The sequence below is a fragment of the Mirounga angustirostris genome, unplaced genomic scaffold, assembly GCF_029215605.1.
Source record: "Mirounga angustirostris isolate CCGP_5_RB_7025 unplaced genomic scaffold, mMirAng1.0.hap1 SCAF_8, whole genome shotgun sequence".
NCBI classification, from domain to species: domain Eukaryota; kingdom Metazoa; phylum Chordata; class Mammalia; order Carnivora; family Phocidae; genus Mirounga; species Mirounga angustirostris.
This window is the reverse complement of record NW_026991716.1, coordinates 83,136,295-83,162,034: the sequence shown is the minus strand read 5'-3', so window position 1 is coordinate 83,162,034 and position 25,740 is coordinate 83,136,295. Positions and strand designations below refer to the sequence as shown.

The window sequence follows — 25,740 nt, the reverse complement described above, 5'->3', positions numbered from 1 at the left end:
AGAAAACAAAGACACTAACTCAGAAAGATATATGCACCCCCATGTTCATTGCAGCATTATTTACAATAGCCAAGATACGGAAACAACTTAAGTGTCCATTGATGCATTGATGGATAAAGAAATTGTGGTATATAAACACAATGGAATATTCACAAAAAGAATGCAATCTTGCCATTTACAACAACATGGATGGACCTTGAGGGCATTATACTAAGTGAAATAAGTCAGACAAAGACAAATACTGTATGATCTGTCTTATGTGTGGACTCTAAAACAACAAGCAAAAAATAAGAAAAAGCCCAAGCTCATAGATACAAGAGAACAAGAGATTGGTGGTTGCCAGAGGCAGGGGGTGTATATGAATGAAACGAGTGAAGGGGGTCCAAAGGTACAAACTTCCAGTTATAAACTAAATAAGTCATGGGGATAAAATGTATAGCATAGTGACGATAGTTAATAATACTGTATTACATATATGAAAGTTGTTAAGAGAGTAGATCTTAAAAATTCTCATCACAAGAAAAAAATTTTTTTGTAACTGTGTGGTGATGGATGTGAACTAGACTTATTGTGGTGATCATTTCTCAATATATATAAATATTGAATATGTTGTACAAATGAAACTAAATAAAGTTACAATGTCAATTATATCTCAGTGAGAATAAATAAATTATAAAGCATGTACTACTTCAGGATGGAGATATGTTTGTTTTACTTGGTCAAGCACAATTAGAACTATTACGTTAGGCTTAAGATACACATTTGCCTATTTATAATTTTTCTTTAGAGATAGACTTGTATTGAAACTGATTTATGTAGCAAGCAAAGTCTTTATTCTTATTTGTATGTATATTTAGATAATTTTATTATTTATTTATTTTTTATATTTAGGTAATTTTAAAGAGACTTATGGTGATTATGTTGTAAAGCTTTCCAGCTACCACTGCTTCCTTCCCATTGGACCTTTGTGGTTAATAAAGTTTGAGAATTACTGGATTAGTGTGGCCTCTTGTTCAAGTATATTTTGCATTTCAAAGTGAACATGTGAAGAAGAATGAAATCTAATAGGGATAAAGAACTTAAGCTATAAAAATGAGAGTAAATAGTAAAATTAATGTTTTAATCAAACAGATTAGTATTCTCCTTATTCATAAAGGCAGCCCTGGACAACGAAGAGGGGATTGTAGAGAGATACAAATATGATAGACAGCCTGTGATTTGGCTAGAGTGCTAGATCTTTGGGTCTTGCAAATGGGATGCCTCCACACTTCATACCCCAGGAAATGAGTAAGTGAACTTTTTTGCATTTTCCCCTAAAATTGATGACTTAATTCTAAATTCAAATAATGAGCAAATCACAGTGTTGTTTTAAACTTCCATGCATTTATTTTCCCCCAATTTTTGAGCTTTATTAAAGGCATCTGCTCATAAATCCAAAGAGAGATCTTTCTAATTAAAGAGGTTGCCTCCCCAGTAAAGAAGGAAGAGCCCATGCCACAAAAGTGGATTAGTAAGATAGTAGATTAAGAAAGTCCCTTATGGAAAATTCTAGGGTTGTAGAAATTGATAAGAAGTTGAGGGTAAGGATAAGAGAAAGGTGATAAACTGGAGCAAGATAACCAAATATCTTTGGGGCACCTTGCTGGCTGAGTTGGTAGAGCATGCATGATCTCAGAGTTGTGAGCCCCATGTCGGGTGTAGAGATTACTTAAAAATAAAGTCTTAAAAAAAAAATAACCAAATATTTTTGAAAGTTTTCTATAATAGATTCTCCACACCTGAATGTTTTTCTGGTTATCTCCTTTAGAATCCCCATCTTTGTTATTTGTTTGACATCTTTTATCAAGTTGCTAACATACAATCAAGTCGATTTTAGGGAGAAGAAATTGAGAAGATAAAATATATAAATCAGAAATTAAAGGATGGAAGTGGGTGGGCATGTGAAAGAAGACAGAATATGAGAAGCAAAGAGAGCTTTAGAAAAAGAAAACTCTTGAAAATATGACCAAGACTTTTTACATGTAATTTTTTTCTCCTCTTGAATAACTTCTCCAGTATGGTTGGTGTTGGGATTTTTGAGAAGAAACATGAAAAAATAGAAAGCCAGGAATTTGTTTCAGACCTTTATAGAAAATAACCTAGTACCTCCTTATATGGATGTTAGAACAAAAGTGTGTGATTATAATGCAATCAATAGGAAACTGACTTCAGTGTTCTTTGCCAAATAGTTTTATGTTAATGTAAAAATGGAATATGAACCTGTACCAAAGAGTTATTAAGAAAAATATTAGTACTTTCAGGAGAATCAGATACTAAAATCTATATTAATAGTGACTGTGGAAAGGCCATGCTGCTATTGGAAATTTCAAAGAAAAATTAACAGGAAGGTTATAACTTTTGCTTTTGAGGCAGTGATACATTTTTGATTTTCTTCATTTTTACTTTATATATAAATGTCATGAAAATTCCATCATGGTTGACATATATAAAACAGAACAACCATATTTTAGCAGGCCAGAGACTTAAGTATTTTTCAAGGTTTAAAAAACTTGTCTTTCATGATGAAAAGTAAGAAGTCAAATGTTATTTACAAAGCCCATTTCTCATTGGCTTTTTGTGTTTTGGGCTTGTTTTCAGGCAAAAGGACTGCTATGGAAGATGGAGCTCTTTGTCCGTTTTCCAGAATGTGTTTCCAAGCCCATCAATGAAACATGATACTGCTGCTCTGTGTTGACATGCTTGAAGACCACCCACATCTCTGCTCACGCCTTCCATCCTGCTGAAACCATGGTCTTCTCCGCAGTGTTGACTGCATCCCGAACTGGGGCAACCAACACAACATTTGTAGTCTATGAAAACACTTACGTGAACATTACAGTCCCTCCACCATTCCAGCATCCCGGCCTTGGCCCGCTGCTCAGATACAGCATGGACGCGATGGCTCCCACTGGGATGAGTTCCTTGACCGTGAATGGCACAGCCGTACCCCCAACACCAGCAGTTTTTAAGAGCCTAAACTTGCCTCTCCAGATCATCCTCTCTGCTATAATGATATTTATTCTGTCTGTGTCTTTCCTTGGGAACTTGGTTGTTTGCCTGATGGTTTACCAAAAAGCTGCCATGCGCTCTGCAATTAACATCCTCCTTGCCAGCCTGGCATTTGCAGACATGTTGCTTGCAGTGCTGAACATGCCCTTCGCCTTGGTAACTATTCTTACTACAAGATGGATTTTTGGGAAATTCTTCTGTAGGGTATCTGCTATGTTTTTCTGGTTGTTTGTGATAGAGGGAGTAGCCATCCTGCTCATCATTAGCATCGATAGGTTCCTTATTATAGTCCAGAGGCAGGATAAGCTAAATCCATATAGGGCTAAGATTCTAATTGCGGTTTCTTGGGTGGCTTCCTTTTGTATAGCTTTTCCTTTGGCTGTAGGAAACCCTGACCTGCAGATCCCTTCCCGAGCCCCACAGTGTGTGTTTGGGTATACAACCAACCCGGGTTACCAAGCTTATGTGATTTTGATTTCTCTAGTTTCTTTCTTCCTACCCTTCCTGGTGATACTGTATTCATTTATGGGCATCCTCAACACCCTTCGGCACAATGCCTTGAGGATCCACAGCTATCCCGAGGGTATATGTCTCAGCCAGGCCAGCAAACTGGGTCTCATGAGTCTACAGAGACCCTTCCAGATGAGCATTGACATGGGCTTTAAAACGCGTGCCTTCACCACCATTTTGATTCTGTTTGCTGTCTTCATCGTCTGCTGGGCCCCATTCACCACTTACAGCCTTGTGGCCACATTCAGTAAGCACTTTTACTATAAGCACAACTTTTTTGAGATTAGCACCTGGCTACTTTGGCTCTGCTACCTCAAGTCTGCATTGAACCCACTGATTTACTACTGGAGGATTAAGAAATTCCATGACGCCTGCCTGGATATGATGCCCAAGTCCTTCAAGTTTTTGCCACGTCTTCCTGGTCACACGCGGCGGCGGATACGTCCCAGTGCTGTCTATGTGTGTGGGGAACACCGGACAGTGGTGTGAATGTTGCACTGCCTGATGTTTGGGGTGATGGTTGCTCTTTATCGGACTTTGAATTTTCTTTCACATGGGTCCTCCAAGTGTACCTTATTGGTTTTTATAGGGAGTGTGTGTGTGTGTGTGTGTGTGTGCTCAGTGTAAAGAAAGAATGGTGATTAGTTATAATTCTATTACCAAGGATACACAATAGGGAAATGATCACAAATGTTACCTCCAGGGTTCAAGAGAAATCCTTGATTTAGGGTGGGGAGATGGTGTTTTGTTTCTTTGATTGATTTTGTTTTTGAAGCAGGAATCAAGACTGTGCTTTATTGAGCCTGCAGTTACATTGAATTGTAGGTGTTTTGGATGCTGCTAAGGTATGCTTAATTGAGTTTATCATTTTTTTTTTTTTCCGGAAGACATTGCTGCTTTTTGTCATCACATTGGAGCCAAAACCACACACATCTCAGTAGATAAATATTTACTTTTATTGAAAAAAAATAACCCAAGGCAGTAGTGACATTTTAAAGGTCATTAATATTTACTTTGGTGCACTTTAAGAAATAATGTACAAACTAATTCAGTCATGTTTTTCAGAATTGTTTTTATACATGACATGTTGTGCTTTAGGGAACATTGCATTATCATTTCTAGGAAGATAGTTTTTAAAAAATGTTTTATCTGCATGTCCAATTTTAAAGGAGAGAACATAAAAATGTAGACATTTTTCTAAGCACAATAGCGATTCTTCAGAGCAAAGTTGAGGAGACAGGGCATCCTTGCAAATTTAAATGGGAGGCAGTGAAGAGGTAGCTGGCATGGGCTGTGGTATTTCCTTTGACTCAAGGATTCTCACTGAGTCCGGTGGGGAGAAGGACCTACCATTTATTGGACACCTGCCATATTCCAGGCACTGTGCAATTTTTTTCCTCACAGCATCCTGTGAGGTAGGTATTCTTTTTTTCTTTTTTAAGAAGAAAGTAAGTCTCAGAGAGATGAAAATCCTGCCCAAGGTTAATGGTAGAGCTGGAATCCAAGAAGGTCTGTCAGAATCCTGAGACTGCTGTTCTTTGCCATGTAGACATACCATTCAGGTTTAAGTGTTTCATAGTCAGGAAGGAACTCTGTATCTTTAATTTTTTTAGACTAAAACCTTCCTTTTAAAAGTAGTTTCACTTTTTTTTATTACCAAAAAAATGTGAAAACATTACAAAAAGTGTGGAAAATAGAAAAAAAATCACAACCACCCTTTTACAGTGGAACTTAAAAATCTTAGACAAATAAGGCTATAAGGAAATAAGGTGATTTTTTTTGGTCTACAAAATAAGTGACTGACAACTATGGAGAAGTTCAATACAGCTGTATGTGGGTCTTGGCCTTGCAGGGTCTGAGGTTTCCAGTTGTCCAGCTGTTTCTAAATGTTCTGGGCAAAATAGCACTGTTGCCTGAGGGCTTGCCCATAGCAGAGCTAGAGTTTGTGAATGTGCTCAAGAGTGTGTCTCCTACAAAGAAGCAAAGATAAGTCCTGGTCCGAGCATAGAGCAAGTTTTAATAGGGCAGGTCTGGGGTTTCTAATTATTTTTCTCTTGCCGACGACCTGCCCCCCCCCCCCACTCCGGTACATCCAGAGCCTTTGGTCCCCTTGCTCTGTGGCCACTGACACACTTTATAAAACAGCTGAAGGGGATGGGGCTGCAGACTAAGGTCATAAGGGTTGAAAGTGTAGTCTCTTGGCCACATCATGGGCTTTATAAATAGCTGACTTAACATGAACACTTTTTGGATTTTTATAGCATCTTTTCAGCATTTTAGTGCTTTGTGAGCCAGTGGGAAAAATAAGCCTCTGTTTCTTCAGTTTTACAGCCACGGAGTTGGATTAGATGAATCTTGCCCAACTCTAATGTGCTTTCCTCCATGTGAGAGTAGAGATTTGTGAAGAGCTCGGCTGACGTCAGCATCAATCTTTGGTCTCCAGTATTACTTCTTTGCAGTTTACTTATTAGCTGTTTCTCAAAATGGAATGTCTCCTGAATGTTGGAAGAGCCCATAGCACTGTATCAGGAATTAGGACTTTGGAAGATTGATGACATCATGAGGGACCTGAAGAACCCTGCTCTCAAGGCAGTTGTGATGGTATTAGAACTCATTTTCCAGTTAAAGAACTCTTTTGGGACTCAAAGCACTTACTCAGCATGTTGTTTTGGGATCAGCCTTTGCTGACAGTCACCTACCTCTTTGGTTTCTAATTTATATTATTCACAGGTTAAAATTGGTTTTGTCCACTAGGGATCTTATGGAACATAAACACTGTAGTAGATACCTAGGAGCACCTGGAAGTGTATCATGCTTTCCATTTTCAATATAAACTGGATTTCAAGCGGATAATAATACGTCTATTTGAAATTATACTTTCTCTGAGGAAAGTCAGCGTGATCTGTATTCATCTCCCATATTGGCGGTAGGTCTTGAGACGCCTTTTGTGATAGGAGTTGAAACTGAGCTTTGCTTCCTTTGTCCTTTCTTATGAGCAGTCCTTGGGTACTTCTGTGCTGCCTGGTAGGCAGTGCATTGTTGGGCAAGAGCGAGAGCTCCGGGTGCCTGCTGAGATGCTCTGTGTTTGTGAGAGAAGACTGTGCGGGGCGTTAGTGGGAACTCAGCACCACCACCCAACAGCAGATCTCTTTACACTGGAGACTCCTGATAGGGGGCAGTTTACAAATCATTTTGAATGTGTTTGTTATGTATATATTTTGGAAGCTTTAAAAAAAAATGTACTCTGATGTACCTTTGAAAAATTTAGGTGCAGAATCCCATTTTGCCTATTGCCCTGTATTTTCTTGAGGGGGAAAGAAAAATACCACTACTAATTATTGCCGCTGACAGACATAATCAGAAATGTTTTTGTTTTCATTTTCCTTCTTGCGTATTATAGGTAAGAGGCATGAGAGAGATCGCGAAATATCTGCGATCAAGAGAGAGTCAAAAGAAATCCCCAATAGTCTGGAGTAGTGATATTCAAATTTTAATAGGAATTTGTGTCTAAATATTCCCAGGGGAGCTTGTTTTTTTAAATTTTATTTTATTATGTTATGTTAGTCACCATACAATACATCATTAGTTTTTGAGGTAGTGTTCCACAATTCATTGTTTTCGTTTAACACCCAGTGCTCCATTCAGTACGTGCCCTCCTTGATACCCATCACCGGGCTCACCCATCCCCCTCCCCCCCTCCCCTCTAGAACCCTCAGTTTGTTTCTCAGAGTGCCTGTTAACAATACAGAGGCCCGGGTTCCCCAGAGGGGCTGGGGTTGGGCCCAGGAATGCACACTATTTCGTTGAACACTCTGATTCCCAAGCAGGTCCCTGGGTCCCTGATCCTAAAGCAGGTGTTTCAAGAAGCACTCTTGTTGAAAATATACCCATTTTAAGATTGTCTGTCTTACACAAAAATGTTAGTGTTGGAAGCCATTCATTATCTCCAAGTGCACGGGTCATCTGCATTGAGAGGAGACTCGACACATGGTTGTGCCTAGTTTGCTGCCACACGTGTTAGTGCTGGGTCTCGCCAGTGTTAGCTGTATTTTCTCTCAGCTGGCAAAATTCTGATGGGCCATGTTGTCTCACGCTAGAGCAAAAGGAGTCATTTAGTATTTGAAAGTCATGACTTTCAAGAGTCTAGTTCCTCTAATGTTTTTCTTTTCCTCTAGAGAGATGTCTTTACTGTATATAATCTCCAGAAGAGTATGAGGGGAATGTACAATTCACCGAATTTCCCATTGCTCTGCTTATGCCAGTCATGTTCAAAGGAAGCATGAAGAAGATAAGATAATCTTTTTACTCTTTGTATAATTTCAGTTGCTGACAAAGATATTTAATTTGTTCTTAATCTTTGCTTTTGTTTACATGAAAATATTTATGTATATATCACAGAAAAATTTCTACTTGCTTGACATTTTATTCTACTATGGTTTTTAAGTTTAAAGGACGGCTTAATTCAAAGTTATTTTCACAACATTAGTCCTGCTAAACTGCCTTCACTGAAGACTCAGTTTTCAAATAATAAAAATATTAAAGCACATGTTTGTTATTACAGGTAAATGGTAATACATTTCTTAGCTATATATTGGTACTAGTCCTTTGTAATTAAAATTAATTTATTTTACAATAGTACATGACCTATATGAAAAAAAAAACACTTTGAATTTTGGGTTGTAATTCAAGAATAAAAAAGTATGGTTATTTGTGCATATTATTACAACCAGGAAAATAGCTCCCAATAAGAAAATGAATAAATATTTAACATTTCTAAAAGTGGAGTTTTTTTTAAAAGGACTACTTCATCTTAGAAAGATTTGTCATGACTAATACTTTCTGTTAAATTAAAATCTGAGTTGAGTTTTAAATCGTGCTTCCTTTGGGTTTTTATTTTCAAATTAGCTCTCAAACCTGTGTGTATATAATTATATTCTAGTTTTAGAAGTTCTCAGAGAAGTTAAAGATGAGATGAAACTTGGCAAAAGACCACTAGTATTAAGAAACAGTTTTAAGGAATTCTCTCTAGGAGAATTATGGAAATTTTACTGCTGAATTATTTAAAATTGGATTATCACTTGGCAAAACCATGACAATGTCTGCTCCTATTTTGACAAAATGATTTCAGATCGCACTTCCATTTGTAAAACCTAAGTCCTTTCTAAAATCCACTTTTAAATCTATAGGAAATACCAATTATTTATAAATGAGTTTCACCTTCTTGCCATTTAGATATGAGGGTTTTCTCTTCTTTCTCACTCCTATGCAATAAACATATTTCTTTTTAAGTTACAAAAGAAGATTGCCATTGAATCTACATTTGATAGTTTTTTTTTTTTTCCTGAAATGGAAAGAAAGATATAGCAAAGTAGAGGATCATGTTGAATTAAAAACATTTTCATATCTATCATGAAAATAGAAAAAGACCATTTCTCATCTACCGTGAACCCTACTGAACTCATACATAATAAAGAGAACCTTTAGGAGCAATTGAGATATCAAGGTGCAGTCAATTACATTTAGTACAAAAAGAAAAAAAGCTTTATGGCTATATCAGTTAGCACTTAACAAAAGAAACAAAACAGGTAGAAAATATTAAGACATTTATTGCAAGAACTGGCTTACATGATTGTGGGACTCGCTAGACAAATCTGAAATCCCAAAGGCAGGCTGTCAGGTAGGGCAAGCTGGAATTCATAGATACTAGCTGACGCTGCTGCCTAAGGTGGAATTTTCTCCTCCTGGGAGAAACCTCAGTTCTGCTTGGAAGGCCTTTCAACTGATTGAATCAGGCCTACTCAGATTATCTAGGACAGTCTCTCTTAGTTAACGTGGATTGATGATGGACTTTAATCACATCTATAAAATACCTTCACAGCAACACTTAGATTAGTGTTTGATGGATGAACTGGGGACTGTAGCCTATCCAAACTGGCACAGCAAAAGACGATTACAATGGTGAAGTTCAAATTTAAAATATAATAAAATCCTCCTATGATGCTGTACTGCTAGTCCAAAAAATTCAGTTTGTGTTGAGGTTAGTAAAATGACTGAGATAAGGTTGTGGCAGAGGGTGGAGTGCACATTCTTTTTTTTTAAATTTTTTTTAAAGATTTTATTTATTTATTTGAGAAAGAGAGAATGAGAGACAGAGAGCACGAGAGGGAAGAGGGTCAGAGGGAGAAGCAGACTCCCTGCTGAGCAGGGAGCCTGATGTGGGACTCGATCCTGGGACTCCAGGATCATGACCTGAGCTGAAGGCAGTTGCTTAACCAACTGAGCCACCCAGGCGCCCTGGAGTGCACATTCTGACTGCATTATATTCAAATCCACATCTTCACAGGGCACAATATTTATCTCTGGTTTTCACTGTATTTTGAAACTTCCCAAAAGGGAAAAATAGTCAATTGATCAGAAGATTATATAAACCAATTTCCTTTCTATGTGAGCTTTCATTATTTGTGGTACTTGTGAAGGATGATGTCTTTTTAAGGAATTTGAAAACATTTAAAATTGTAACAGTACCAACTCTTAGCATAAAAGTATGCTAATAATAATGATGGGTGCCATTTTTGGCCGCTTATATCAAAATATACTTTATCTATTTTAATTCACAGTATTTTTTCCTTTTTCCAGCTGAGGAAACTGTTGCCAGGGGATGAAGTAACTTTTTCAGGCATAGCTTGGATTCACAGCTTTGGCCTAGTGCCGAGTTCATATTTTTCTGTGCCTCCTTGCTTCTATTATTCTCTGCTAACAGAACTGAGTCCTTAGTGAGAGGAGCTTACTTAGCATCATACTGGATCATTACTACTCTACATGCCCTAGATAATAAATAATCATAGCAGTAAAACCTATACACAAAGTTGTGGATATTAACATAAAACCTAGATTGATTTGTTCTTGGTATTAAGTCATTAACCGTATTTGGCTACATCAGAAAAGAGACTGGTAAGCTGACTGGACCCCTGGCAGCCTTGGATACACCATCTCTCATGGCACAGAACCTTCATGGAATTTGCCGACTGTGGCAGAAATTTTGGGGACACTTAGATACCCACTACTTCCCTTAAATTGCATAGATCCCAGAATCTCTTTTGGAAAGTTTTTACCTTGGTGTACAACTGGGGTTCAATTATGTACCAATTTGTCTAAAGTACCAGCATTTAGGTATAGTAGCTAAGACTGGGGGTGAACAGGTGGAGGTGATGAAATCAAGAGCCCTGGCTTCTCTGTTCCAGCTTTGACAATCCTGCTATGTCACCAGATCCCTCTCAGCCTGGCAGAAGATGGCAGTGTTTTAAGACGCCCATTAACTCCTTCCTAATTGGTATAGTAATTAGAATTGCTTAATCAACTGAATTCTTGTACTGAGAAAGAAACTGTACCCTAAACCTATTACAGTAGTTTGTTTTATGTATTTATGAAAGTATATTTTAAATTGTGTAATTTATCTTACTGACCATCTGTGACAGGACCACTATTAGAGGTTGTCAGATACATTAGAGGTTGTCAACAGATGAAGAAGCAGTTTTAGAGCAACTAGATGACTTGCCCGAATTCCCGCAGCAATGAGGAGGTAGAGCTGGGATTCTAACCGAGCCGACAGCTCCCAACTTTAGAGCTCCTTCTATTTCAAGTCAGTGAGATTTCACTGTCACACAGAGAAGGGCTGGACAATGAGGGTGCTAGGTTTGGAAAAACCAGTGATCAAGTAAGCAGAAGCCAGATATGTGGTTCTGGAAAGTATCTTAATTGCATAGGTGCATTTTTATTAGTAGAAAGAAGAATAATAGAATGTTTACATTTTAAAGAAAATAATTTCTTTTTTTTTTAGTTCATCACCCAAGCTTTACCACTAAAAAAACAAGCTGAGCTCATGGACAAAAGAACCCAGGCAGGTCAATGTGATGAGGCCAGGAATTGCTGCTTCCTGGTGTGTGGGCCAGCAATTTGTTCTCAGTGTGGACTTAAACTTCGGAGGGGACCTAAGCTGGGTCTGCATACCCCACATTGCTCTGGTAAGCGTTGCTGTCACTTCTGTCCCTCTGGACCTATGCTGGAAGAACTCTTCCTTCATGGATGCTGGGGACTCCTTGGGAAACTGTCAGTAGCTAGAGAGAATTTCCTTCTGCTCTCACCTCCTCTTCCAGGACACTCATCTGATGAGCAGGGTAACTGCAAATGGCACAGAAGACACTTCTCTCTGACAGGAAGAAAGATGGCATTTTCTTGTACGACTTCCCCAAAGGTATTTACAGTCTCAGAAACGACGATTGGTTTAGATGGCAAGACGTCACAGGGTCATGTTCATCTGTGTGGAGGCTACTATTGCTAAGCAGTGGGTTCTATTTCATCTCTTGAGGGCAGAAGTCTTCTCATGAAAACAAATAGGTAGTAAAACCAGATGCACCCTATGCATACTGAAGGGAAATGTAATCTGACCGAGATGCAATGAGCCAAAAGACAAAAACAAGAACAAAAGAAGACACCCGCTAGGTCTTGATTTCCAGCCCCACCTTTCCCCCTTGAGTTCGTAGGTTTCTTTCCCACTGGACACTAAGCTCCCCGAGAGCAGAGCACTGTGCTTGTCTATTGTTTCCCCAGCACCTAGTATGGTGACTCACAAAGGGTAGTGGTTCCCAAAAGTCTGGAAATGGACCTTTTGATAATAGGATCTTGGCAGTAAAAATCATAATAGATTTACTTAAACCAAACAGCTTCTAAGTGGCAAGACCTGAAACCAGCACCCCAGTCTTCAGTCTCCAAATCCAGTGACCAGCCCACTAGATAGACCTGCTTCCTTGACTGAGGATTCTCATCTGGGGGTCTTCAGACACTGCGGCTAGGCTGGTTTGGGGCATGATTGTATAGAATGGATATGGCTTCTAAATTTTTATTTGCTAAATCTGGCAACCCCAAGAGTAGTGCACATATGTAAATAATTTTTTGACCCTGGGATGTGCAAATCATGTCATGGAGGAAGTCCTCTGTTCCTCTAATTTGTAAGGTGATCTGTGACTACATCTGTGGTCTTGACTAAATATGCTGGGTCTTGGGCTTCAAAGGGAGGGAGGAGGACATGACTCATGGTGCAGCTGAGGAGCACAGATACAGATGGACTGTAACAGGAAGGACAAGGTGTGTTTTTGTAACTGTTTTGCATATCTGTTTGTTGGTAAATGAATGATGATGGTGTATGGACAAGATGTATTCAATAACCACCTCCATCAGGGAGATTTTGGTTGGGAAAAGTTTTCTATTGTTGGATTCAGACATCCATATGTTGAATGCCATTTGAACACTTGCAACAGAAATTCAGAGTTTAAATCACTTTTACCATAGTTTTGGCAGGACTGGGAACACATTTTTTTTCAGCTGTTCTTCCTGACGGGAGCTATAAATAGTTTTGGGGAAGTATATAATTATCTCAAAGTAGAAGCTAAAGATAAAAAGCTGCTTAAGATTTTAAAGGAACATTTAATGGCTATTATTATGTAACATTTATTAAGTATGCACACTGTGATCATTGTCTTTGCCAGGAAGAAACTTGGAATAAAAAGTCAACCCAAGATGTGACATGTATAAATAGACCAAAAGGTATATTAACATGGTTCCAGAACAAAGGGTTGGCTCAATAAAAAAAAAGAATTTAGGAGAACAAAAAAGGCAGCCAAATTGGGTAATATTGTATAGAAATGAAGATGACTTATATTAGTAATAAATCTTTAAAAATACTGGCAGTTTAAAACCAAGATGGATAGTCACGTAAAAACAAGTAACGTGGTACATGCATGGGGTAGTACTGTGTTTTTGGCAGTTAGCTTAGACTTTTACATAGAAAAGGGGTTTACTTATTCTGTTCAATGAATAAATACTAAAAGATTTAAATGCTAAATATTCATTGTTGGCTGAAGCAAGGTAAGTATTATAAATGATGACTTGGGGCGCCTGGCTGGCTCAGTCAGTAGAGCATGTGACTCTTGATCTCAGGGTTGTGAGTTCAAGCCCCACGTTGGGCATGGAACCTATTTAAAATTTAAAAAATAAATAGAAAGCTCACAACCAAATAATCTTATTAATACAGCCACCATTTATTGATGCCTGCTATATGATGCAAGTAATATATATGTCTAAATATATAGTCTCTAATTCTTTTTTTTTTTACTTTTTAAAATTTTATTTATTTTTGGTATTACTTTTTTAAAATTATTATTATGTTATGTTAGTCAAGTAGAGAAAAACAGACTTTTAAATAGAGAACAAACTGCCAGAGGAGAGGTGGGTGAAGGGGTAGTGAAATATATAAAGTACACTCATCAAGATAAGCACCAATTCTTATAATGACTCTAGGATGTAGATATTATCATTGTATTTTACAAGTCCTTTAAGGCTGTAAGTGGTTAATTGAATTTTAAGAAGCCGTAGGATACATAAAGTAGAGATGTAAAAATTCAAGCCCTCATCTGCACGGACACTGATATTCAGGTTTTATCATCTTGTGGTGCCATCTATCCATCCTTGTACCTAGGCTTTCTTGTTTTCTTCAGCTTATTTTTCCCTCATTCATAAAGGATTTTCCTTTAGAATCTGATTATCCTATTTCACCTAGCTTGGACTTTGTGATTCATCCTGTTGCCTCTGGGCCTGCCCTTAGTTTGTCCTTAACTCTTCTATGGTCTTTTGGCCCTAAGCTTTAGTGATTTGTCCACGTTATTCATCACATACTCATCTTGGTGTATTCTAGTTTCAGCATCGCTAAGCACTCCTCAGTACCGATAATTTGCATAGGTGGACCCCACAAAATAAAACATGAATATTCTCATTATGACCTGAAGTCATGTGTTACTCGTTTGCAAAGAAGAAGCATAGGAAATGAACCAAAGATCCTTATTAAGCATTATTGGTCCTTGTCCTTACAGGCATACAGTTCCTGGAGGCCAGGGCAAACAAAAGACCTTTGGGATCTCAGTAATCCAAACGATGATAGTTTCTTTGTGTTGGGATTCTTCCTGGGAAGAGGTTCAGACATGGGGACCACTGGAGACAGGTGAGATTTTGGTAGTGGGGAGGGACTGAGGCTGGCAAAGTTTCTACTGAGACCTTTAACAAAAAGCTGGATGCCTCCTTCCTCAGGAATGTTAGCTTGGTGAAAAGATCATGGAATGCCTAGAGGCTTGTGGCACTTGTCATGAAGTCCTGATGTCCCAGAAGCAGGGGACTTCATGGGTATTTGCCCTCTTCTGCATCCTGGGTGCTCATCTGGGTGCTTTCAATTTAATCCCAGAAGGAGCTAACAAACAGTGGAATTGTGGAGTGTAGAGTTCACACTATAGTGAAAATAGCAGGTTCTTTCTCTTCTGGATAGGAGTTAGTTACCCATAGTAATGTACTCAACAACTACTAGCTTACAGAAAAGTTCAAATATTAAGTGCGGATATGCTGAGGGCTAGGAAGTAGAACATGAAAACATTATCAGCGTGTGGCAGGTACAGACCTAAGTTAAATAAAAGAAGTTGAGGGGCACCTAGGTGGCTCAGTCAGTTAAGCGTCTATCTTTGGCTCAGGTCATGATCCTGGGGTCCTGGGATCGGGCCCTGCATTGGGCTCCCTACTCAGTGGGGAGCCTGCTTCTCCCTCTGCCTGCAACTCCCCCTGCTTGTGCTCTCTCTCCCCCCACCCAAATAAATAAACGAAATCTTAAAAAAATAATAAAAGGGGCGCCTGGGTGGCTCAGATGGTTAAGCGTCTGCCTTCAGCTCAGGTCATGATCCCAGGGTCCTGGGACCGAGTCCCGCATCGGGCTTCCTGCTCCTTGGGAGCCTGCTTCTCCCTCTGCCTCTCTCTCTCTCTGTCTCTCATGAATAAATAAATAAAATCTTTAAAAAAAAAAAAATAAATAAAAATAAATTAAAAAAAATAATAAAAGAAGTTGAGAAGTAAACCAACCTTTGAGAAATGGGGTTTGGAGGAATGAAGCCAGTAGGTTGAGGCTTCAGCAAGCTAATGGGTTGCAGAGCTGGCTGTGAGAGATGGGGCTGGAAGTGTCTGGATTTGCACAGTTCCTTTGCACCTTGAGGCCTCCCTCTAAGGGCACCTGTGCAAAAACACCTTTGCTGCCCTCACATCTCTGCCTTCAATGTACACCATATGCTCTGATTGTCTTCATGCTCAGCAACCCAACTCACTCAAGGGCCTCCTGGCTTGCTCCCTGTTATTTTCTCTCTTGTGAATGCTTTCCTTACTTGATCCTGACTTTGGGGGATACTTTTCTAGCAGTTAGTTTTGCTTCCTTCTCATTACAACTAGAATTCTCTAGCCATGCTTCCTTAGGTGACCCTGGTTAATCATCTCACCTGGTCCAATCATAACTCTGGGTGTATTACTGCGGCCCCACGAATGTGACACAAATGTCAATCTGTATATTTATTAAATTAGTGCTAGCTTTTGTGACAACAAACCCCTCAAATTAGTGGCTTAGCACAAGAAAAGTTCATGTTTTTCATATAACAACCCAATTCAGTTGTTCCTGATTAGCTCCAAGTAATCGCCCAGGAAACCAGGATGATAGAAGCTCTACCATCTTCAGCATGTGAATCCCATTGTGCCAGCACCCAGCAGACTGGATTAATCTGGTACCATGCCTACAAACCTGGGAGATTTTTACGGGCCAAGCCTGGAAATGGTGTTCATCACTTCTCCCCCACATTCCACTGGATAGAATTCAGCCATATGTGTCCACCTTCCTGCAGTGTTTGCCCAGATGAAGAAGAAATGAGTTTTGGTAAAAACACAGTGTTTTCTGCCACAATAAAGCCAGTAGTGACCCCTTTGTTTCTGGCCAGAGTATCCCAAAGAGAGGAGACTACCTGGGATGATGGGATTCTCTGTTTGATAGTGGCCCAGAAGAATTACCCCATGTGCAGGCCCAGCTTCCTTTTTGATACTTTTATTTTTATTTTTTATTTTTTTAAAGATTTTATATTTATTGAGAGAGAGCATGCATGAGCGAGGGGGAGGTGCAGAGGGAGAGGGAGAAGCAGGCTCCTAGCTGAGCAGGGAGCCCCATGTGGGGCTCAATCCCAGGACCCTGGGATAATGACCTGAGCCGAAGGCAGACATTTAACCAAGTGAGGCACCCAGGCGCCCCTTTTCGATACTTTTAGAAGACAGATTTGCCTTGGTATCCTTATGTCATTGATGAACTGTGTACCCCAGGTTGTGAAATTTATGGGGAGGCAGAATGAGTGACAATCATTGATATAGTCAGGGCCCAAAGTTGCCTATATCTCAGATTCTTTTACCCCTAAAATACTGTATTTCAAGGGTGTGTGTGTGTGTCTGTGTGTAATAAGCCCAGTTAGCTGATTGAAAGTACAAAGCCCCACCAAGATCTACTGAGTCAGAAGATTTAATAAACAGTGTGACTGATCCCTGTTCTGCCATTTAGGAGGTTCTCTTTCGTCCATTGTTTCCATACCTACATCTCAGATGGATATGAGGAGAATGAGCTATCTAATAGTAACATCTTGGAGCAGTCTGCTTCAGGTTAGCAAAGTTTTGGGGTTCTGGGAGTTGATTTAGAGCTCAAGTAAAGCAACTTCCTTAACAACTTATGAAGGTTTCTACCTCCCACTGCCCTTTTCATTCCCTGAGTTCCATGGGCTAGGAACCCAAAGTCAGATGTCCTATCAAAACGTAGTTTGTGAACTGTGTTCAGTCTCTTAGCAGCCAGCCTTGCGTTAGTCTCAGACATTGGCTCATGCACTTGACTCTCAGCTGAATGGCTTCCATTTTGCTCTGTGCCTAGGGATAAAATTAAACCATAGCTATGGTAAGAGTCACCAGTAATTTGCCTTTTGCTTGCAGGCTCATTTCCCAGCTTCTTTGCAATTAGGTTAGTTGTTCTCTTTGTCAGTTTAGAGTGCATAACAGCAGATAGTTGAATGGGAAAATATCCCAATTTTGGTCTCCTGGAACAACTCCCCCCTGCCTTTCCTGGCACGAACCTTAGCTGACAGGAAAGCATTCCATTTTTCCAACACTGGTTTCATTTCATTGGACTTTTAGCCATCTTGGATTGCAGGCTACAAACAGAAGTGGACTTCATTAGCATATCCCTACTTTTCATTCCTTTCTGCTTTCAAATGGCCAGTTTCAGCCTAAGTGAATCTTTTCTTTGTAGGCCCTTCTAGAAAGCCACAATAAATAACATTCTCCAAACTCCTAACTCATTTCCTGTCAAGTCTTTTATTGGGGAAGCTGCAAGAGGCACATGGTCTCAGTCCCCAGGTACAAATAGAAGACGAGATACTCCTTAGTTACTTTCTCCCCAGTTTTTGCCTATTCCATCTTGTTTATCCATTACTTACACTATGCCACTTCTGGTTTCCTTCCTTCCTTCCTTCTTTCCTTCCTTCCTTCCTTCCTTCCTTCCTTCCTTCCTTCCTTCCTTCCTTCCTTCCTCCCACCCTCCCTCCCTCCCTCCCCCTTTCTCTCTCTCTTTCTTTCTCTTCTCTCTCTCTCTCTCTCTTCTTTCTTTCTTTCTTTCTTTCTTTCTTTCTTTCTTTCTTTCTTTCTTTCTTTCTTTCGGAATTCAGTGAGGACTTTTTCCCATTGTAAGTGACAGAAAACCAAACAATCTGGTTTGTGTCTAGGGAACAAGCTGCTCACTGGGGCCCAGAGTATGTGGACTAAAAGTGGGGGAAGAAGTACATGGTTCTCTAGAGAAAAGTTGGGGTACAATGAATAAAATGATGGTCTATGCATATTGGGTGGTCAAAAAACAACAAATTTCTATTATATTTGGTTTCTCAGCTGAGCTGCTGAATGGTACTGGAGACTATCACACAACTCTAAAGATTAGTGACATGTCAAGATTATGTTCTTCAATTTTATTTTGACCTAAGCAGTACTTAGCAAACTTTTCCCATTGCCCTGGTCATCTCTTTTATAGGTTCCAAAATGATTATTCATAAGCCTCACCATTATTCCTTAGATACAACTACCCATTTACCTTCAGCAGACAACCTTGCCTTTTACTTCCTATGGAAAGTTGTGGAAAAAAGAGGAGACGTCTCTCAACCTCTTGTTTCTACATATGCAAACTTGTCTATATTGAAATGACTTGTGCCCCTGCTGGTGCAGCCACTCTGGAAAACAGTATGGAGGCTCCTCAAAAAGTTGAAAATAGAGCTACCATACAATCCAGCAATTGCACTACTGGGTATTTACCCCAAAGATACAAATGTAGGGATCCGAAGGGGTATGTGCACCCCGACGTTTATAGCAGCATTGTCCACAATAGCCAAACTGTGGAAAAAGCCAAGATGTCCATCGACAGATGAATGGTTAAAGAAGATGTGGTGTATATATATACAATGGAATATTATGCAGCCATCAAAAGGAATGAGATCTTGCCATTTGCAACGACGTGGATGGAACTGGAGGGTGTTATGCTGAGCGAAATAAGTCAATCAGAGAAAGACATGTATCATATGACCTCACTGATATGAGGAATTCTTAATCTCAGGAAACAAACTGAGGGTTGCTGGAGTGGTGGGGGGTGGGAGGGCTGGGTGATAGACATTGGGGAGGGTATGTGCTGTGGTGAGTGCTGTGAATTGTTCAAGACTGTTGAATCACAGACCTGTTCCTCTGAAACAAATAATGCAATATATGTTAAGAAAAAAAAAAGAAGATAGCAGGAGGGGAAGAATGAAGGGGGAGAAATCGGAGGGGGAGACGAACCATGAGAGACGATGGTTCTCTCTGAAAAACAAACTGAGGGTTCTAGAGGGGAGAGGGGTGGGAGGATGGGTTAGCCTGGTGATGGGTATTAAAGAGGGCATGTTCTGCATGGAGCACTGGGTGTTATGCACAAACAGTGAATCATGGAACACTACATCAAAAACTAATGATGTAATGTATGGTGATTAACATAACAATAAAAATTAAAAAAAAAAAAAAAAGAAATGACTTGTGCCCCTTTCCTGATCCTGTGTCCTGCACTCCAGGCTTCTCCTTTATAGGAAGCCCTCAACTATCATTGTGCTCTCTCCCTCCTATATTTGCATAGCTTTCCCTCAACCTGCTTTTCTCTCCCAGGCAGAGCTGGGTTTACCATAAAGCTAATAAAGCTTAAATAAACCTCAGTGCTTCTCACTTGTCTGAGCCCCTTTCAAGGCTTTGGGCAGGAATTTAGCAGTGTGTTCCCAGGGTCGTGTGTGCAATGTACAAATGTAAGATCTAGGAATGGTAATATTTATGTATATAGTTTCTCATTCACTCCAAGACCATTCTCTCTTTTGACTTCGACTTACCTTCTGTCATATTTCCTTTGTGTTTGGGGAATTTTGTAGGTGTTTTGGGATCCAAATTGAATTGGGGACACACTTTAATTCTAGTTTAGTGGGATGCATATACAGTGAAGTTATTACTAGCAAATCTAGTATAGGAATGGTTTCCAGGAATACTCCTACTCCCCACTGTGCTGATGCATGCTACACTGTGACATGAAGGTGCTGTATGAATGCATCTTTCAGTGCTTGGCACCAGAAGTATAGTGGAGAAGAAATGATGTTTGAAATGTTTGGAGCCAGAAACTAATTTATGCAAAATTCTTCCAATCTTCATATATGTAAAATTAGAAATGGATAATTAAATTTTCATTGAAGCCTAGTAAAACAGATGTTCTCTTCCTGTTAGGAACATATTCACTAATGCAGTAAAAACCCAGCTTACATATATGTTTCTTTTGGGATGAGAATAATGTGAAATAGAATTTATCAAAATTTCCGTGTTTGCAAGGTGGAAACCTTTAGCAGTGTTACAGATGACAAGTATCTATATTGAAGTCTCATGTTTTATACATTCTGACCATTAATATTAAAAAATAATTTTTTTATTGAGCAATCATATTAGAATAATGCCTGAGTTATCTTCTTGTTATCAGTGATAAATCCTTTGCTATCTGTTCCCAAAGCATAGCACTATATACTCCATAATGCTCCTCACAGTCATAATTCCTTCTTTATTGCTTGCCTTTTGCAATGTGTAAACTCTACTAGGTAAGGACTGTGTCACCATTGTTCATGTTTGACCGTAGTCATCATTTCTTTGTTCTCTTTGCTAATGGAACCCTGTTTCGATATCAACTCCTATCCTCTCCCCAACTCAGCCCATGCTCCTCAGTAGACTGTCTTCTTGCCCTGCCCCAAGACTATTCCCAATTGATCTAATATCCATCTTCTTTGTCAATTAATTTTTCAAGATTGGGAAAGTGGTGCAATTTGGGCTAATGAGGCACAAGGAGAGATTTGACAGGAGCATTTGCTTCATCTCCTAGGGAAGCAATTCTCTCTTCTTCTGGACATGTGATACTTGGAAATAAGTCCTATCCTTCCTATCAGATTGAGGGTGAAGTCAATATGCAGAGAAAGGGAGAACCAAGAGAATCTTAGTGAAATAGAGCTGGAGTCATGGATCATGTCACTCCTGAAACCATATCACTACTGGGCTTCTGGTTATGTAGGTCAATAAATGTTACTTAAGGCAATTTGAGTTGGGTTTTCTATTACTGGTAGCCCAGTGCACCATATCTAAGCAATATTCCTGTTCCCTAGCACTCAACAAATGCTTGTTGAATTGAACAGAAAGTTCTTTCATATATATGATACATGTATCTTCCTTTGTATATAGTTTGTCTTTTTTTCTTAATTTTTTGTTTTGTTTAATTTTAAGATAATAAACATTCATTTTTGATAGTCAAAGCAATATAGAACTAGGAAAGAAAACTTTAATCTCTACTTTCTTCTTACTACACCTTCCTGAGGTAACCAGGGTTAACCATTGATTATATATACTTATGTATTTTCCTCTATGCTTATAGAAACTGAAAGCCTTCTATTGTGTTTAGTTTTGTTTGCTTGTTTATTCATTTTACAAAAATGAGGTCATACTGTATGCATTATTGTACAGTACCTTTATTAAAAATCGATAGATCATAGCTGTTTTTATGGGTCAGTCAACATAGATATAACTCATTCTTGTTAATAACTACACACAATGGCAATATCTCGGTGCATCTTTGCCCTGCTTAAATGTTTCTCACAGAGTTTTATTCAAATTCTTTTCTGCACTTATATGCCTGAGCCTTTAATTGTTTCCTTATTTACTATTCCACCTTCATTATGTCTCCAAATTTGGAACATTAGAAGAAAACAGTGGTTGATGGAGTGGCTTAGACAATGTGAGGTGTATGTAAACTTTGCTAGTGTTATGGCATCTACCATAGTTTACCATCTTGAAATTGAAGATTTATTTTTCTTTTCTTAAAAAAAGCAGGTTGTCCTTTCTTCTGCTTATTATACTAGCTGGAAATGTTTTCCCTGTGCCCTTTGCAAGGAACTGCACCTAGGGGAGCAGCCCTAGGGAGGCGTTACAGTGCAAGTAATAAAGTAATGGTTTCATGAGGGGTCCAGAAATTAGATGAAATCCAGAAAGATCTAAAATTTTAATGCTAATCCAGCAAATAAAGACTTGTATTCTCCCTTTGAAATGAGGATTTATCTCTTGGGTTTGTGTTTATTTATCATCAGTGGGGGATATATATTTTCAATGGCTCTATTAAATATTAATTCTTGCTGATTGAGGATAGTTTAATTCCATGCTAGTAGATATCCTATAGTTGAAAGTGTGAATTATAAATGACTTTATAATGATCAGTTCTCCTCACCTCCCTTCAAAGATATGCAAGAGTTGGAAACAGTGATTTTAAACTGAGGTTAAAATGAAAATTACCTGGCACACTTGTGCTCAAGGTGACACACAATCAAGACTTTTACTGGTTTCCCTAAGGAACAATTTATTCTTGGCAACAGCAAAGCCCAATTTCAGAGAGACAGAGAAAGAGAGAGAGAGGGAGGGCGAGGTGAGATGATATGAACCAAATTGGACAGTATAATAAGGGCAAGACACAGATAGTCACAATATTTCCAAGTTTTTATCAGCTAAGTAACACCAGAGAGAACCAAACAGAACACCCTGTGGTAAATTAACCTATAAGCCAGATAGATAAAGGCAGCTGTGATTTTTATATAAGTTCAAAGCACAGATGAAAATTAGCTCCTCTGGGTATAGTCATTTTAGACTTCAGGAACACTGGTAATTTTTTGAGGTTAGAAATATGGCAAAAGTCTAAAGCATGATTTTTCCTGATTTAACCAGACTCAGCTTGTCTAAGTATAAAATGATTCAAGGCTTAGGGAGAGTAAACCCTGAGTTCATGAAATCATTGAAAATGAAAAAGAAACAAAAGTGAACAAATATATGAATAAAGTAAGACAAAATCTTTTACTATTATTCTTAGGATAGATACAAACATATTTGGGTTTTCTTAGTTTTGATTTTTCATCACAATAAGCTAAGGTTTTATTTTTGTGAAATATACTTTTTCCTGAGTGGAATATGCTGGTAGACTTCCGTGGGTAGAATGGTAGAGAGAGAAGCTTGAGAACACAGGGAAATTCTCTCAATTGTACGAATAGTCCTGTATTTGTAATTCACAGAAGGCTAACGGAAATGAGGTACTAGGTACGCACTCTACAGCACATTTGGGTTCTTTCTGATATAATCCTATGTTTTCTGTTCTGTAGCAAGTACTATTTTATGATGTTCTAGGTACTTTTAGTTTGCTCTTTGGGTGATTTTATTTTATTTTATTTTTTTAAAGATTTTATTTATTTATTTGACAGAGAGAGACACAGTGAGAAAGGGAACACAAGCAGGGGGAGAGGGAGAGGGAAAGGGAGAAGCAGGCTTCCCATGGAGCAGGGAGCCTGACTCAGGGCTTGATCCCACGACCCTGGGATCATGACCTGAGCCAAAGGCAGACGCTTAACGACTGAGCCACCCAGGCGCCCCTGAGTGATTTTATTGTAGTATACAGGGGCCAATATATTTCTTGGAAGATTACATTTTGGGCACTAATTTCTATTTAATTTAAAGGCTCCATGTCTGTTAGCTTCAAAGCAGCAATTGGAAAACTCAGTAAGGTAAGCTTGGTTCAAGCAGGTAGCAGTTAGCATGCCAGACAATTGCCAAAGCTGAAGAGAATTCTGATGTCCCTTGACTCTTCTTTTACCAGAGATACCAATTATCACAAATGAGAAGAAGTCAGTGAGATTCTGGTGCAGATGAAGTAATCTTTCTTTACTTAGGTAAGTGGAGTCGTAATTTAGACTTAGTAGAGTTCCAATCATGGTGTGTTTGCAATGTTTTAAAGAATAAAAAAAGAAGATAAAGTACTTACTTAGTTCAAATATATATTTACACCTTGTCTTATTAAAAAATGAATTTAGGTGACAATACAAGAAACACATAACTCAGTGAGATAAAATCATTTAAGGAAGTACAAGGGAAAGGAGAGTTAGGTTGTAAGAAAGAGTTGGGAGTAAAAGTGGGCAATCAAATCGCATGGGTGTGCCACACATTCAAATCTGAGCTTCCTTGGGGCCAATTCAAAGAGGGAAATGAGATCTTTCATAGGAGTGTCAGGGTCACAAAGTAAGCAAAAGTCAGTCTCGGTGGGAGTAAAACTATTCCTGGCTCTGAGACCATAAACCATTTTCAGTTTTCTTTCACAGGTGAGACACTGGAGATCATGTTGAAAGGCATCCTTAATATCACCTTAACAGAAAACACAGCTTTCTAGAATTTCTAAAGCCCTCTCACTATAGGTGGAGAGTGTCACTTAAGATTACATTTCAGTAAGAGCAGTTGCCCAGTAGGGAGAACTGTAAGCAGGACCGGTACTTTGCTCTCTGCCAGTCTGGTTTATTCTGGAGTTAGATCTCACTGAGCAAAATCCGGGGAATTGATTAAGAGTGCGGACCATTCGGGAAGTCCTCCATAAGGAGTGCTTCTCTCCACGGAGCTTCTGAACGTGGTGAATGTGAGGTAATGTTCCCAGACAAGTAGCTGGACTGTGGCATTTGTGTTTCATTAAATGCATAGCGAGGGGACATGACTGTGGCTATTGCTGGGTGTAGTGACAGTATCTGGTGATACTGCCAGCTGCTTGGACGCTGGCCTGATAGTTTATCATTATCTCCAAAACAAATGAGACACAGCTTAAGATTCCAAATAAATGGAGTGATGCCAATGGTACCTATATGCAGCTCTTACCTCTATTATTGAAGCCAGTTGCTTTTCTGTCTCTACTCCTGGACTCTGTAAGTTCCTTGAGGACAAGGAATGTAGTGCTTGGATATGGAGCACCCTAGTTCTGGACAGAGACTGAGGGGCCTTGATGCTTGATGAAACAGTATTTCCCAGGGAAATTTATTTAACCTTTTGAAGTCTCAAATTCTCATTTGTAAATGAGTATGGTAATAATGATACCAACTTCATAGAGTTGTGAAGATAAAAACATAGTAGAAAATGTTAGATGTGATTGCTTTTCTTATTTTTTATTTTCATGGCAAGAATATTGTGGTATAATACAGATATTACACCATCCTCAGAGTCAGATCTGTGGTTGGATTTGTGTGTTCTTGGATAATTTATTCAATATTACTATAACTCAGTGTTCTCTTCTCTAAAACGGGGATAACCCTACCATTTAGGGTTGTGTGAAGTTTAAAAAGGACAATCTGATCAAAATTTCTGAATAGAAAAAAGACTCCGTAAGGCAAAACCAAAAGACAGTTGACAGACTAGGAAAAAATATTTGCCACTCATTTCACAGACATAGGTGTCTACTTTAATATATAAAGAACTCCTAAAATTGTGAAGACCAGCAACCCCATAAAAAAATGATTAAAAGGCAGGAGAATATAGATTACAGAAAAAGAAGAGAAGTGTCCATAAACATTTGAAAAGATGCTCAACTCTACTCATAGGAGGAGAAACAAAGATCAAATATACTGAGAGATCATTTTTCACTTACCAGATTGGCAGAAATCTAAAAGTTTGACAACACACTCTCAGTAAGTCCTGAACTGCTGCTGGTGGCAAATTGGAGCAAAATGACACAACACCTGTGGAATATTATGTAGCACTAACTACTAAAATTATGGGTGCATTTTACCCTTTGTCCCAGAAATCTCACTTCTTCGACTCTATTCTGCAGTTACCTATGCACAATTATAAAATGGCATATGTACAACTTACTTATTATGG

At 38.9% G+C, this 25,740-nt stretch overlaps 1 protein-coding gene across 8 annotated transcripts in view; it reads left to right on the top strand.

Annotated features, from left to right (window-relative positions):
* Window positions 1-18,036, top strand: part of LOC123837952 (uncharacterized) — a 114,439-nt gene extending 96,403 nt beyond the window's left edge. For 2 of the 8 annotated variants that reach the window (XR_010413697.1, XR_010413698.1), the window contains exons 2-4: window positions 2,638-10,888; window positions 11,396-11,579; window positions 14,481-18,036. Coding sequence is in view for 1 of the 8 variants with exons in the window: in XM_064597890.1 (XP_064453960.1) it covers window positions 6,058-6,159; window positions 11,396-11,579; window positions 11,712-11,809; window positions 14,481-14,608; window positions 17,009-17,111 (615 nt within the window). In the remaining 7 variants the exon portion in view is untranslated. Of the gene's footprint in view, window positions 1-2,637; window positions 10,889-11,395; window positions 11,580-11,711; window positions 11,810-14,480 lie in introns of those variants that run through there. The other 6 variants (XM_064597890.1, XR_010413699.1, XR_010413702.1 and 3 more) reach the window with 6 other exon arrangements.
* The last annotated feature ends 7,704 nt before the right edge of the window (window positions 18,037-25,740 follow it).